Source organism: Microcaecilia unicolor, chromosome 4 (assembly GCF_901765095.1).
Source record: "Microcaecilia unicolor chromosome 4, aMicUni1.1, whole genome shotgun sequence".
NCBI lineage: Eukaryota > Metazoa > Chordata > Amphibia > Gymnophiona > Siphonopidae > Microcaecilia > Microcaecilia unicolor.
Genome location: NC_044034.1, coordinates 340,429,191 through 340,445,019, shown reverse-complemented (window position 1 = coordinate 340,445,019; position 15,829 = coordinate 340,429,191). Strand labels below are relative to the sequence as shown.

The 15,829-nt window shown below is 44.6% G+C and overlaps 1 protein-coding gene across 5 annotated transcripts in view; it reads left to right on the top strand.

Annotated features, from left to right (window-relative positions):
• Positions 1-15,829, top strand: part of SCAF4 (SR-related CTD associated factor 4) — a 314,126-nt gene that overhangs the window by 242,544 nt on the left and 55,753 nt on the right. For all 5 annotated transcript variants that reach the window (XM_030202137.1, XM_030202136.1, XM_030202135.1 and 2 more), the window contains 2 exons: positions 10,727-10,807; positions 10,896-11,570. In XM_030202137.1, the coding sequence (XP_030057997.1) occupies positions 10,727-10,807; positions 10,896-11,570 (756 nt within the window). The remainder of the gene's footprint in view (positions 1-10,726; positions 10,808-10,895; positions 11,571-15,829) is intronic.

The window sequence follows — 15,829 nt, the reverse complement described above, 5'->3', positions numbered from 1 at the left end:
TGGTTTCAGCATAATGTTTGTGAAGTGTACATGACTGGCAGGTTCAAATTGCAGCAGTGTTACATTCTGTGGACTTGCAAGAATAGTATGACCATTGTACTTAGGATAAATATGATTGACACATTTTTCAGTAGTGATTTTACGGCATTTTCAAAGTTTCTTTTTCACCCTTATGTAAAGTATCAGATATCAGTTTGGGTGCAGCACACAAGTAAATAAATCTATATTAGAATCTTCACTGTCTCCTTTGGAAGGGGCAGAATGCTTTTGTGTATTGTTATACCTCTGACAGGTAAATTTCTCAAGACTGTGATAGTGTCACGCTACACTGTGTACTCATAACTCTACTTCCCATTCTGATATGTAGATTACGTTCTCTGAGGACAAGCAGGACATTACCTTCTCACATGTTGCAACAGGTGACATCATCCACAGTGCCCTGGTGTGGATGCTGCCCAACATTCTACTGTTCGTAGAAGCCTTTGGCAGGCCTCCACTTTGTATGTGTGAGTGCGTTCCCGCCTGCCTGACTTGCCTGAGACCTGCAGTTTTGTTTTCTGCACAGAGTAGTGAGGACATGTCTTCTGTTCTGGTCACATGCTTTTCTCCTCAGGGAGTTTTCCTGCCTTCCTGCCTCTCTTTTTGAAATGTGAATAGCGCAGGACACCCCCTCCCCTCCTTTTTTTGTTTTATTTCCTTTCCTGTTTTCTTTAGATTTTTTTTGGCTTTTTTCATTTTTTTTTTATGGTTTGCGGCCGCTTTAGGCCAGAGCTCCCAGCCAAGACTTTCTTTTCAAAATAAATAAACACAAACCTTTTAAAGTTGATCTGTTTGATTTTGTAGTGGCTATTTTTCCCATGATGTGGCAGAAACCTTCCAGTGGGTTTAAGCAGTACACAGACTGTTAAGACTATGTCTGTGACTGACCCACATGATGTGTGCCTAACCTATCTGGGCTCTGGCCATAATTCTTCTCCTTGTTCTCTTTGTGCTCAAATACTAAAGAGAAACCAAAGAAATTGAGATCCTGCATGAGAGACTTTTCGGCACGCAAAAGTCTGGTCTATCGGTATCTAAGGTTTCAGTTCCAGTGGCTTCAGGATCTTTGCTGGACACTGGAGACATTGAGGAGGTCTCACCATGCCTCAGCATTGGATGCTGGTAGTGCCCATTCAGGCTGAGCGTCCTCAGTCCGGACATAGAAGACTCGCAAAGATTCCGCTTTGTCCTAATCTGCGTCTAAGGACCCTGAATGCTGGGCATCAAGCAAAGGCAAAGAAGCAACAGCATCGGTTTTCTTCAAAGCACAGTGCTGGGAGCTCTGGGAAACCGTCAGCGTGGGAGGACCCGCTCCCCCTCCATCAAAGAGGGTGTTGATGCACCAGTCTCCCCAAAGCCAATTTGGCTTTGACATATTCACAGGCTGTCTCCACACAGGCATTGGCCATGCCTATACCTATGCCTGCCCTCGAGGAGCAGCTCCACTGTCACCAACCAATGTGGTTCTCCTTTCCAGCCCGTTGGAGGAAGTGACCCTAGAGTCCATAGCCTGGCCATGCATCCAGTGAGCCGAGACAGGTGCACATTTAGACTTTCATGAGGAATATTTTGCTGAGTCGTAGTCTGACCACTCTGGGGATCTGAGGTTGAACCAGAGGACCTCTCATAGGAGAGATCCCTTAACCTACCTTAAGACCCGTCTATACCACAGAAGAGAAAGTCTTCCCTGGAAGAGCACTTTTTATTGTTGTTTTTTTGAGGGAAATGGTTGAGGCCATTCCATTTAAGTTGGAGGTCGAGGAGAAGCCCAGGCCAAGATGCTGGACGTCCTTGATTATGACTCTCCTCCTCAGGAAGATGTGACAGTACCCAGTCACGACATCCTTAAGAATGAACAGATGAAGAACTGGGAGACATCACTGTCTAAGCATGTTATTCCAAAGAAGGCAGACTTCTGTGTATAGAGTCCAGAAGGCTCCCAGATTGAGAAGCTGCACCTTCTGCACTGTTCCATGATGGTCGAATCCGCTCTCAAGAGCTAGAAGCTTGAGGGACCCATGCACTGGCTCCACTATGTAGGGATGTTCGCACTCTGGAATCTTTTGGGAGGAAAGTTTTTTTTCAGGCCTTGATGCTCATTTCCCGCATCCAGTGTTACCAGCTCTACTACTACTGCTTATCATTTCTGTAGCACTACTAGACGTACGCAGCTCTACACAAGCATTTACTTGAAGAACTTGGTGAGTATTGTGTGTGCTCAAGTTTGTGGACACACTCCCGCTAGAGCAGGCTACAGAACTTCACCAGATGACCATTAAGCAGAAGGAGTGCATAAAGCACTTGGCTTGGACCACTTTTGACACTTTTCACTTTGCGTCCAGACTTTCCACCATAGGAATAGGCCTATACAGACACTCATGGCTGCATGTCTTGGACTTTGAACCAGCAGTTCCAGAAAAGTTGGTGGATGTCCCTTGCCAAGGAGACAGTCTTTTTGGGGACAAAGTGAAAGATGTGGCAGACCTCATAAAGAAGAGAATGGATACCATCAAGTCCCTGTCTGGACCCACTCCTCCTGCGGTCTCCACTTCTTGGAGGTTTTTGAGTAGAAGTCAGAAGTGTGTACTACTTTCAAAAGCATAGGTTCACTCCTTTGTCCTTTCCTCCATGGCAGGCCAAGCCTCCATGCTCCCGTTATCAGCAGCAGTGACCCCAAAAGTCCCTGCTAGTTCCCAAGTCTAAGTAGAGGACAAGCTTTTGACTGGCTCCTGCAAAGCATAGCTGCACTAAAAGTATCCATCCCATATGACCTATCAGTATGAGGGAGGCTGAATTATTTCCAAAAAGGTTGCCTTTTGTAGCCTCAGACTGGTCTTGAGAGAAAAATGTTGATATACTTGGTGGGCAATCTGGAGGAGTTTGAGATCAACTGAGGGTGTAACCTTCCCGATTGCCCACCAAGTGTATCAACATTTTTCTCTGAAGACCAGGAAGTGCTTGCAGAGGAGCTCTCCTCTCTTCTAAAGGCCCATCCAGTTGAACCTAAAATTGGGGTATTTTGTCCCGTCCTAGACCAAAGGGCCCTGTACAAAAGTCAAGTCAAAGAAGTTCAGGATGCTTTCCTAGGGTACCTTTCTTCCCATGATTCAGACAGACAATTGGCTATGCTCAAATTAAAGGATGCTTATATCCAGAGGTACGTCCCAGTCACACAAGGTATCTCAGATGGGGAAGCACTACTACCAGTGTCGCATTCTGCCATTTGGCGTCATGTCCACTCCCAGGATGTTCACAAAATGCCTTCCAGTAGTCACAGCGTCACTATGCAGATTGGGAGTACATGATTTCCATACCTGGCAAATCTCTGAAAATAAAGTTTTGAACCAGGGCGAATCTCTGAAAATAAAGTTTTGAACCAGGGCGAATCTCTGAAAATAAAGTTTTGAACCATATCACTGATTGATCTGCTTTGTATGTCTCCACGTTGGATTTTGCGGATCGCTTGCCATCTTGTTTTTTGTCACCCCCATGGCACATCTCTAGTTGCAAGGTGCCCAGTAGACCCTAGCTTCCTATTGGTGTCAGACCATAGGAAACTTGGCGGATGACATCCACCAAAGAAAAGTTTTCCTTTTAGCTGATGACCTGAAGACAGCCAAGAGAGTGGATACTCTGGAGGGAGTAGAAACCATGAGAAGGGATCTCCAAATGTTGGAAAAATGATGAAGGCTCTGGCAGTTAAAATTTAATGCAGAAAATAAAACGAGGCAGACCTTGTAAAAAAACAGTCTTTATTAGTAAATTAAAAGCTCCCAAGTATTCAACATAAAATGCATTTATGTATTGTTTTATTTTCTGCATTGGATTTGGCGTACCGACTACCTTGCTGTTTTTTGAGTTAAAATTTAATGCCAGGAAGTGCAGAGTGATGCACTTGGGGTGCAGAAATCCAAAAGAGGTGTACCTGATAGGAGGGGAGAGATTGGTAAGCTCGGCTCAGGAGCAGGGACCATGGAGCAATGATGTCTGAGGATCTCAAGGTGAGGAAACAATGTGACAAGACGGTGTTCGTGGTCAGAAGGATGCTAGGCTGCAGGAGAAGAAAGGAGCTGTTGATGCCCCTGTACAAGTAAACATAGTAAATGACAACAGATAAAGACCTGAACAGTCCATCCAGTCTGCCCAACAAGATAAACTCATTTTACATGGATATGTGATACTTTATATGTATACCCGAGTTTGATTTGTCCTTGCCATTCTCAGGGCACAGACCGTACTGCCCAGCACTGTTTTTTTACTAAAAGTTTTTTTTTTTAAAATCTGAAGTAACAAAAAAGTGCCAAGAAAATAGTAACCAAAATCTGAACTATAGAAGTCATGAGGCTGCATCCAAATAAGTGTTTTTAAAAAAATGCCATTGCTTGAAGAATCCTCGGGATAATACACCACCAAATCTTGCTGATTAAAACAACTATCGAACATTCCATGTCAAAACATGCTGTATCCAAAATTGCTGCTGCAATCACTCCCAATTCTGACTTCAATTCATATATAAAGGTGAATCCCAATCTAAAAACAATTCTCCAAAGTTCTATGCTGACTATTTTCTTGGTATTTTTTTGTTACTTCACATAAAAATTTTTATTATTTGATCACACAAAGGTTTTTTTGGTGGTCTTGTAATGACATCTACACAGCAGCTGAGTCATCTGTGAGCTCCTCAATAAGATAAGTGGCATTTATGTCTAAATAATAAGATTTATCGATGGTGCAATGATTGAGTGAAGAGTTTATCAGCTTTATAAGCTATTTGAGCTGCATCAGCTGAGACCACTGTTAGATACTGAGCACCAATTTTTCATGTTATTTTTTAAAAATTTGAAGTTTTGTACAGTATTTGTTACATTTGTATCCCACACTTTCCCACCTATTTGTAGGCTCAGTGTGGCTTACATAGTACTGGAGAGGCTTTTGCAGGCTCCGGTGTCAACAAATACAAGGTGGTGATGTGGTAAGATAAAGTTCATTTGGCACAGCCACATTAGGGAATTGTAGAACAGAAGAGTTGTGTTAAGTCCATTATGTGCTTTAGTTTGGTTGTGTTGCAGAGATTAGGCATTTAAGTTGGATCGGTAGGGTATGCCTTTTTAAACAGGTTAGTTTTTAGTGATTTCCGGAAGTTTAGGTGGTCGTACGTCGTTTTCAAGGCTTTTGGTAATGTGTTCCATAGTTGTGTGCTTATGCAGGAAAAACTAGATGCGTAAGTTGATTTGTATTTAAGTCCTTTGCAGCTTGGGTAGTGCAGATTTAGATATGTTCGTGTTGATTCGGATGTATTTCTAATTGGTAAGTCGATCAAGTCTGTCATGTAACTCGGGGCTTCTCTGTAGATAATTTTGTGAACCAGAGTGCAGAGTTTGAAGGCGATATGTTCTTTGGTTGGGAGCCAGTGTAGATTTTCACGGAGGGGTTTTGAGCTTTCAAATCGCGTTTTATCAAATATAAGCCTAGCTGCCGTGTTTTGAGCGGTCTGAAGTTTCTTTAAGGCTTGTTCTTTACATCCCGCATAAATTCCATTGCAGTAGTCTAAGTGGCTTAGTACATTGATTGTATCAGGTTGCGAAATGTTTCCCTCGGGAAGAATTGCTTCACGCGTTTGAGTTTCCACATTGAGTGGAACATTTTCTTTGTTGTGGATGCCACTTGGCTCTCTAGTGGTAAGTTACGGTCCATTGTAACACTGAGGATTTTCAAGCTGTCTGAGATAGGAAGGGTGTGATCTGGGGTGTTGATACTTGTGGGGATGTCCGCGCTGTGTTGGGATGACAGGATGAGACAGTGCGTTTTTTCTTTATTGAGTTTTAGTTTAAATGCATTTGCCCATGAATCCATGATGTTTAGGCTGAGCTTGATTTTGTTGGTGATTTCTGTCAGTTTGATTTTGTAAGGAATGTATATTGTGACATCGTCTGCATATATGAAGGAGTTAAGGCCTTGGTTGGATAAGGACTTGGCAAGTGGTGTCATAATTAAGTTGAATAGGATCGGTGATAGCGGTGATCCTTGCGGTACTCTACAGTCTGCTTTCCACGGTGATGATGTGTTTGAATTTGATTTTACTTGATATGTTCTTGTGGTTAGGAAGCCCTTGATCCAGTTAAGTATGTTTCCACCAATCCCGAATTTATCTAGTAGTCGTCTTAATATATTATGGTTTACCATGTCAAATGCACTAGAGATGTCAAATTGGAGGAGAAGGATGTTTTTGCCTGTTGCTATTTCCTGTTTGAATTTGTCTAGAAGAGTGAGTAATACTGGTTCCGTGCTGTGGAGGGGGCGAAAGCCTGACTGTGATTCGTGTAATATTGAGAATTTGTTTATATAATCTGTAAATTGTTTGGTTACCATGCTTCCATCAGTTTGACTACCAACGGGATAGATGCTACTGGACAGTAGTTAGTGATTTCGTTTTTTTTTTTCTTGGTATCTTTTGGTATTGTGGTGAGTAGGATATTGCCATTTTCCTTAGGGAAGAGGCCTTGCTGAAGCATGTAATTTAGGTGGGATGTGAGGTCTGCTATGAAGTGGTCAGGTGCAGATTTCATTAGGTAGCTGGGACAGGTATCTAGTTTACAGTGAGTGTTAGAAAACCTACTAATCGCCTGGGTAACTGTTTTGATGGTAAGGAGGGCGAAGTTTAACCAGGTCCGATCTGCCGGGTATTCTCCTATGGTTGGGTCCAATTCATTAAGGAAATTTTCAATGTCTGTGTTCTGAAGTAGCGTGTTACTTAGGTTTACAGTTTTTTCATTGAAGTACTTCGTGAGTTTATCTGCAAATGGGATGTCTGTATTCGTGGTAGTGACCAAGTTGGTGTCTAGGAGTTTGTTCACGAGTTGGTATAATTTCTTCATGTCTTTGTAATCTGTCCCTATTTTGGTTTTGTAGTATGATCTTTTGGCCTGTCTTATTGCATATTTGTATTTTCTTTGTATTATTTTCTTAACAACATACACAATCTCTTCATAATGTTTTAGTTTCCAAGCTAAATAAAATAAGATATAATGAGTTCTATCTTGACCAGTCAATTGTCTTAACCAACATTTTTCCCAAATTTCATGCCCATCCTGGCGAAAGTGCACTGCACACCTTTGGACTGCAAGTAGGCCTTAGCCCTCTACTTGGAGTGGATAAAATCCCATAGACAGTCCACCAGGCTTTTTGGGTTTTTTTGTTTTGTTTTTTGACCCAAACAAGATGGGGGCAGCCATCAGTAAGTGCGCTTTGACCAATTGGCTAACGGATTGCATCTCCTTCACTTATACCCAAGCTGGACTGACTGGAGGGTCATGTCATGGCTTCCAATGTCAGAGCCATGGCTATATCGGTAGCCTACCTGTGGTCAACCTCCATTGAGGAGATTTGTAAGACTGCAGTGTGGTCTTCATTCCACACCATCAATTCTCACTACTGTTTTGAATAGAATACCCGTTAACGATAGCTGGTTTGATCAGATAATACTGCAGAATTTGCTTGGAGTCTAGAATCCAACTCCAACCTCCTAGACCCATTTTTTTTTTGTTTTCCAAGCTTATTTGTTAGTGTTATTGGCTCATGTTGACCTTGCCATTGCAAGTCTCCATTTTCTGTTTTTGGTGAGACTGGTAGCAAGGGATTCCCACACTTGAGAAGGTAATGGATTCTTCCATGATCCTTCCTCCACCTCTCTCATCCTTGGTGACTTTAATATTCCTGCTAATGATCCTTCCAACTCTTATATTTCCAAGTTACTCGCTTTAACGTCCTCCTTTAATCTCCAACTATGCTCCACCTTCCCCACTCATCAAAATGGTCACTGTCTTGATCTCATCTTCTCCTCCAACTGTTCACCCTCTAGTTTCCTTGCCTCTGATCTTCCCTCCTCTGATCACCATCTTATAACTTTCACACTTAAATCTCCTCCCTCCCAGTCCCGTCCTATCTTATCTAATTTATCTAGGAATCTTCATGATATTGACCCTTCATCTCTATCCTCCCATGTTTCAAACCTCCTCTCTACTGTGGCACCATCCACATCTGTCAACGAGGCTGTTTCTTCTTACAACAATACTCTATCCTCTGCCTTAGACGCTCTTGCACCTTTGATGACCCGCCCTGTAAGTGTACAAAACCCCAACCTTGGCTGACTTCTAATATCCGCTACCTACGTTCCTGTACCCGCTCTGCCGAACGCCTCTGGCGGAACTCTCGGGCCCTTGCTGATTTCTTACACTTTAAGTTCATGCTGACCTCCTTCCAATCTGCTCTTTTACGTGCCAAACAGGATTATTATATCCAACTGACCAACTCTCTTGGTTCTAATCCTCGACTTCTCTTCACATTGAACTCTCTCCTCAAGGTGCCCCCTCCCCCAACTCCCCCTTCATTATCTCCTCAGACCCTTGCTGAATTCTTTCACAACAAGGTTGAAAAGATAAACCTTGCTTTCTCTACCTCACCACCTCTCCCTCCACTAGTCCGTTCCCCTCTCTCTCCTTCCCCTCATTCCCTTTTCTCCTTTCCTGAAGTTACTATTGAGGAAACTACACTTCTCCTTTCTTCCTCAAAATGTACCACCTGTTCCTCTGATCCCATTCCCACCCACCTTCTTAATGCCATTTCTCCTGCTCTTATTCCTTTTATCTGTCACATTCTCAACCTCTCACTTTCCACTGCGACTGTCCCTGCTGCCTTTAAACATGCTGTGGTCACACCTCTCCTTAAGAAGCCTTCACTCGACCCTACTTGTCCCTCTAATTACCGACCCATCTCCCTCCTTCCTTTTCTCTCCAAATTACTTGAGCGTGTGCTGTTCACCGCCGCTGCCTTGATTTTCTCTCCTCACATGCTATTCTTGACCCACTACAATCTGGTTTTCGCCCCCTCCACTCAACCGAAACTGCGCTTACTAAAGTCTCCAATGACCTATTACTGGCTAAATCCAGAGGTCAATATTCCATCCTCATTCTTCTTGATCTTTCCGCTGCTTTTGACACTGTCGATCACAGCATACTTCTCGATACCCTGTCCTCACTTGGATTCCAGGGCTCTGTCCTTTCCTGGTTCTCTTCCTACCTCTCCCTCCGCACCTTTAGTGTTCACTCTGGTGGATCCTCTTCTACTTCTATCCCTCTGCCTGTCGGCGTACCTCAGGGTTCTGTTCTTGGTCCCCTCCTCTTTTCTATCTACACTTCTTCCCTTGGTTCATTAATCTCATCCCATGGCTTTTCCTACCATCTCTATGCTGATGACTCCCAAATCTACCTTTCTACCCCTGATATCTCACCTTGCATCCAAACCAAAGTTTCAGCGTGCTTGTCTGACATTGCTGTCTGGATGTCTCAACGCCACCTGAAATTAAATATGACCAAAACCGAGCTTCTCATTTTCCCCCCCAAACCCACCTCCCCGCTCCCCCCGTTTTCTATTTCTATTGATGGCTCTCTCATTCTCCCTGTCTCCTCAGCTCGAAACCTTGGGGTCATCTTTGACTCTTCTCTCTCCTTCTCTGCTCATATCCAGCAGATTGCCAAGACCTGTCGTTTCTTTCTTTACAACATCCGTAAAATCCTCCCCTTTCTTTCCGAGCACTCTACCAAAACCCTCATCCACACCCTTGTCACCTCTCGTTTAGACTACTGCAATCTGCTTTTTGCTGGCCTCCCACTTAGTCACCTCTCCCCTCTCCAGTCAGTTCAAAACTCTGCTGCCCATCTCATCTTCCGCCAGGGTCGCTTTACTCATACTACCCCTCTCCTCAAGACCCTTCACTGGCTCACTATCCGTTTTCGCATCCTGTTCAAACTTCTTCTACTAACCTATAAATGTACTCATTCTGCTGCTCCCCAGTATCTCTCCACACTCGTCCTTCCCTACACCCCTTCCCGTGCACTCCGCTCCATAGATAAATCCTTCTTATCTGTTCCCTTCTCCACTACTGCCAACTCCAGACTTCGCGCCTTCTGTCTCGCTGCACCCTACGCCTGGAATAAACTTCCTGAGCCCCTACGTCTTGCCCCATCCTTGGCCACCTTTAAATCTAGACTGAAAGCCCACCTCTTTAACATTGCTTTTGACTCGTAACCACTTGTAACCACTCGCCTCCACCTACCCTCCTCTCTTCCTTCACATTAATTGATTTGATTTGCTTACTTTATTTATTTTTTGTCTATTAGATTGTAAGCTCTTTGAGCAGGGACTGTCTTTCTTCTATGTTTATGCAGCGCTGTGTATGCCTTGTAGCGCTATAGAAATGCTAACTAGTAGTAGTAGTAATGTCCTGCTTGTCCTAATTAAAAAAAAAAAAAAAAAGCAAAGTTGCTTGTAGCAGGTTTTCTTCGAGGTCAGCAGGGACATACATTCCCACATACCCTCCCACTTCTCCTAGGAGTTGCATTCTCTATACTTTTAGATCCAACGGTGGGTCTCGCACAAAGCAGGTGGGAAGGCATTTTTGTGCATGCGCAGTTGGGGCATTCACATCGGGGCTCCATGGCTGTCATCCATTCCCACATGTAAGAATGTATGTCCTGCTGTCCTCCGAGAACACCTGCTACAGGTGAGTAACTTCGCTTTATGTGCTATTGCAAGCATATGATGTAGTAAGTGTAAACTTAAAATGCAAATTGTAAACTTAAAAAGTAAGGTTCCTTTGGTGTGTGCTTATTCTGTTACTTTTATTTTGCAGGCTTTCTACCTCCTGGTCCTCCTCCTCTTTTAGCACCACCAGTATCTCTTCCTCTTACTCCAGGAATAAACATCCCAACTGGTAAGTGTTGGCGTATTTGGGGGTAGGTGGGTTTGTGTACAAGTATCAGCTTCTTATTTATGTGTATATTTTTGTAATTTTCCCTTAGCTACTTCAACTAATGTGACTGACAGTACTTCAAAAGACATGTCTTTGGGGAGTCCCATTCCAATAGTAGTAACTGGACCCAGAGGGAATGCTGAATCTGGAGACAGTATGAAAATGTTTGGATCCGGACCGCCACCTGTTGGTCTTGGCGGTCATCCTGGGCCTGGCGGTCATCCTGGGCCTGGCGGTCACCCTGGGCCTGGCGGTCACCCTGGTCCTGCTAATCACCCTGGGCCCGGTGGTCACCCTGGGCCAGGCGGTCATCCTGGGCCCGCTAACCATCCTGGGCCCACTGGTCATCCTGGGCCGGGCGGTCATCTTGGGCCCACTGGTCATCCAGGGCCTGCTAATCATCCTGGGCCAGGTGGTCATCCTGGACCCTCTAATCATCCTGGGCCAGGCGGTCATCCTGGACCCTCTAATCATCCTGGGCCAGGCGGACATCCTGGGCCAGGCAGTCATCCTGGACCTGCTAATCATCCTGGTCCCGGCGGTCATCCTGGGCCGGGCGGTCATCCTGGTCCCGCTAATCATCCTGGTCCCGGCGGTCATCCTGGTCCCGCTAATCATCCTGGACCGGGCGGTCATCCTGGTCCCGGCGGTCATCCTGGTCCCGCTAATCATCCTGGTCCTGGCGGTCATCCTGCTCCTGTAAACCCACCTGTTCCACTTCTTGGTAAGTTCAATCTTTACTTTTTGAAGATGTTTTCACAATTTTTTTTTAAATTTATGCAGTGGATCTGTTTCTGCTGACAAATTGGAAGTACTCGGAATTCTCAACTTAGATTTTAGTAGGTTTGTGGTAGAGATTAATAATGGCACAGATATGTTTGTGAGAATAGTGCAGTAATGTAATCCTTTATCAGAGCAGATAAGTTTGGGGAGATTAGTCTAATCATCCTTGTGGTATTGGATTATGAATATGTATGTTGGAGGAATTCATGCAGTATTGTAACATAAAAAAACTGTTAGTATTAAAATTGTTAGAAAAGTAAGTTCTTTCAACTCTTTGTTAGAGTAATAATGGTAAAGCATATATAAAGTGTTAATTCCCCTCCCGCCATTGAAATTATACTACATCACAAAGATTCAAGAACCATGTTCATTTTTTCTTTTGTTCCCTAATGCTTTTCTCTCTGTATTGGTCTCCCTCCCCTTCCCACCGCCATATACCTTTTGCATCCCTCCTGTAAGATCTTTCCCATACGATTCACCCTGTGGTTTTTACCCTTGGATGCCAGTCATCTATCTTCCTTCCTTGTTAGGTTACAATTCTATGAAGTATACACTCAGTTATATGCCAATTACATTTGTATTTGATTAAAATATTAGCATATATGTGCACATTTGCACGTTTATGCCAAATTTCTGCCTAGATAATATTCTGTAAATATGTGTGTGTCTTACATAGCATGTATTATACAGGTAGGTGTACACATTGATGGAGTCTGGGTGGAGCGTACACTTACATGTTTTATCTTAGAGTACTATAAGTTGCGCACGTATTGCCAGCATTTAGGCACACACACCAGTTCTACAGCAAGTGAACTGTTCACACCTAACAAGTAGGGTACATTTTGACGGTTAGGCGAGTATTCTATAAAGGAAAATAGGTGCCTATGTTGCTGTATAGGATAAGCTCCTACAAGACAGTCTCTGGGAATCTGTTTATAGAATTGCCCCCCTAAAGATGCTACAGTCTGGTTTTTTCCAATTATGCATGAAATACAAGCAAAAATGGTTTCAAATGACAGCCTGAATGGTCAGTTCTTTTTTTTTAGTGAATGCTGTTCTCTCTTCTCTGAGTTTTAAAACTGCATATTCCATAGCATCCCAAAGATCAATCCAGAGACTGATGGGTTATGTCCCTCTACCAACAGGTGGAGATAGAGAGAATGCCAGAGGTTTGCTATATGTGGTTATGTGCAGCCATCTACACCTCCGTATTCTCTCTATCTAACAGGTGGAAGGTCATAGCTGTGCAGCTCTGGACTGATCGGGCTCCTAGTACTCAGAGGATCTGGTTGAGCCTCGACTGGGATTGAGGCCCAGAGTGAGCATTCAGGGTGCACACCTGGTGGTGCCAGGTCCCTCCCTTTCTCCGCCCAACCCCCCCCCCCCCCCCCCCCCCCCCCCACAGCTGATCCGCAGGTGTCTGTCTCTCCTGCCTACTTTTTTTTTTTTAAACACCCTCAAGGTAAGCTTGGTGTTTTCTTTGCTTTTGGAGGGCTCCTCTCTAGACCGGTAGTTCGGCGTAAGGAAAGAGGGTTAGGGACCATTCTTTTGACGGTCTGCAGTATGTCGGTGCCTTCAGAGGCTGCAAAGCGCTGCTCCTGGTGTGGGAGCCAGCGAGCAGTGTCCGGGGAGTGCGTGGCGTGTATGAGGCGGACCGTGTCGGAAACGGAGCATGCTTTAACTCCGAGGCAGGCCGACGGTGAGACAGCTTCGGGCACCATTTTGGCGGGAAGCTCCGGACCTGCGTTGCTCTGCGCGCTGGCAACCATTATTTTTTCAGTGTTCCCATGCCTGGACAACGTGGCACTGGGATACTTTTCGGCAGCTCCCTCTTCGGGCTGTGATGAACTTTCAGGCGATTCAGAGGCGATGAATGCATTGACCTCTGTAGCGAAGCTGTTTTCGCCAAAATTTGTTCTGCTGATACGCAAGACTTTTAAAGCGCGCTAGGGGTCCCTTAGCCTCTTCTTTGCCCCCTCAGGCTGAGCCCACCCCCGCCTTGCCCTCCTCTCAATCTTTTTTGACCAAGCGGCCTAGAATAGGTTTAATGGATCTGGAGGAGGTTTCAGAAGGAGAGGAATATCACTGTCCTGAGGGTTCTCCCTCCGGATCCGCAGAATTCATGGAAGATGTGAAACTTCAGTCAGAGGAGGGGGATGACCCTACTGTGGCATGGTTGTTCCGCAGGGAGGAGCTTCCTAATTTGATAGGACGCTAGAAATTTTGAATATTTCTTCACCAGATGCGTCGGCGGTGCCCCTCCTCCTCCTTCCATGATGTCGGGCACAAAGTGCCCAACCAGGTCTTTTCATATGAGGCCATGAAAATTCTTATTTCAGCTCAATACCTGATAGTGGCCTCAAGGTGGCATAAGTACATAAGTAATGCCATACTGGGAAAAGACCAAGGGTCCATCGAGCCCAGCATCTTGTCCACGACAGCGGCCAATCCAGGCCAAGGGCACCTGGCAAGCTTCCCAAACGTACAAACATTCTATACATGTTATTCCTGGGATTTTGGATTTTTCCAAGTCCGTTTAGTAGCGGTTTATGGACTTGTCCTTTAGGAAACCGTCCAACCCGTTTTTAAACTCTGCTAAGCTAACCGCCTTCACCACATTTTCCGGCAATGAATTCCAGAGTTTAATTACACGTTGGGTGAAGAAAATTTTTCTCCGATTTGTTTTAAATTTACTACACTTAGTTTAATCGCATGCCCCCTAGTCCTAGTATTTTTGGAAAGCGTGAACAGTCGCTTCACATCCACCTGTTCCACTCCACTCATTATTTTATATACCTCTATCATGTCTCCCCTCAGCCGTCTCTTCTCCAAGCTGAATAGCCCTAGCCTCCTTAGTCTTTCATCATAGGGAAGTCGTCCCATCCCCGCTATCATTTTAGTCGCCCTTCGCTGCACCTTTTCCAATTCTACTATATCTTTCTTGAGATGCGGCGACCAGAATTGAACAGAATACTCAAGGTGCGGTCGCACCATGGAGAGATACAACGGCATTATAACAGCCTCACACCTGTTTTCCATACCTTTCCTAATAATACCCAACATTCTATTCGCTTTCTTAGCCGCAGCAGCACACTGAGCAGAAGGTTTCAGTGTGTTATCGACGACGACACCCAGATCCCTTTCTTGGTCCGTAACTCCTAACGTGGAACCTTGCATGACGTAGCTATAATTCGGGTTCTTTTTTCCCACATGCATCACCTTGCACTTGCTCACATTAAATGTCATCTGCCATTTAGCCGCCCAGTCTCCCAGTCTCGTAAGGTCCTCTTGTAATTTTTCACAATCCTGTCGCGAGTTAACGACTTTGAATAACTTTGTGTCATCAGCAAATTTGATTACCTCGCTAGTTACTCTCATCTCTAAATCATTTATAAGTATATTAAAAAGCAGCGGTCCTAGCACAGACCCCTGAGGAACCCCACTAACTACCCTTCTCCATTGTGAATACTGCCCATTTAACCCCACTCTCTGTTTCCTATCCTTCAACCAGTTTTTAATCCAAAATAGGACATTTCCTCCTGTCCCATGACCCTCCAATTTCCTCTGTAGCCTTTCATGAGGTACCTTGTCAAACGCCTTTTGAAAATCCAGATACACAATATCAACCGGCTCCCCTTTGTCCACATGTTTGTTTACTCCTTCAAAGAATTGAAGTAAATTGGTCAGGCAAGATTTCCCCACACAAAAGCCGTGCTGACTCGGTCTCAGTAATCCATGTCCTCGGATGTGCTCTGTAATTTTGTTTTTAATAATAGCCTCTACCATTTTCCCCGGCACCGACGTCAGACTCACCGGTCTATAATTTCCCGGATCTCCCCTGGAGCCTTTTTTAAAAATGGGCGTTACATTGGCCACCCTCCAATCTCCCTGTACCACGCTCGATTTTAAGGATAAGTTGCATATCACTAGCAGTAGCTCCGCAAGCTCATTTTTCAGTTCTATCAGTACTCTAGGATGAATACCATCCGGTCCAGGAGATTTGCTACTCTTCAGTTTGCCGAACTGCCCCATTACGTCCTCCAGGTTTACCGTGGAGTCAGTAAGTTTCTCCGACTCGTCCGCTTGAAATATCATTTCCGACACCGGTATCCCACCCAAATCTTCCTCGGTGAAGACCGAAGCAAAGAATTCATTCAGTCTCTCCGCTACGTCTTTGTCTTCCTTGATAGCCCCTTTTAC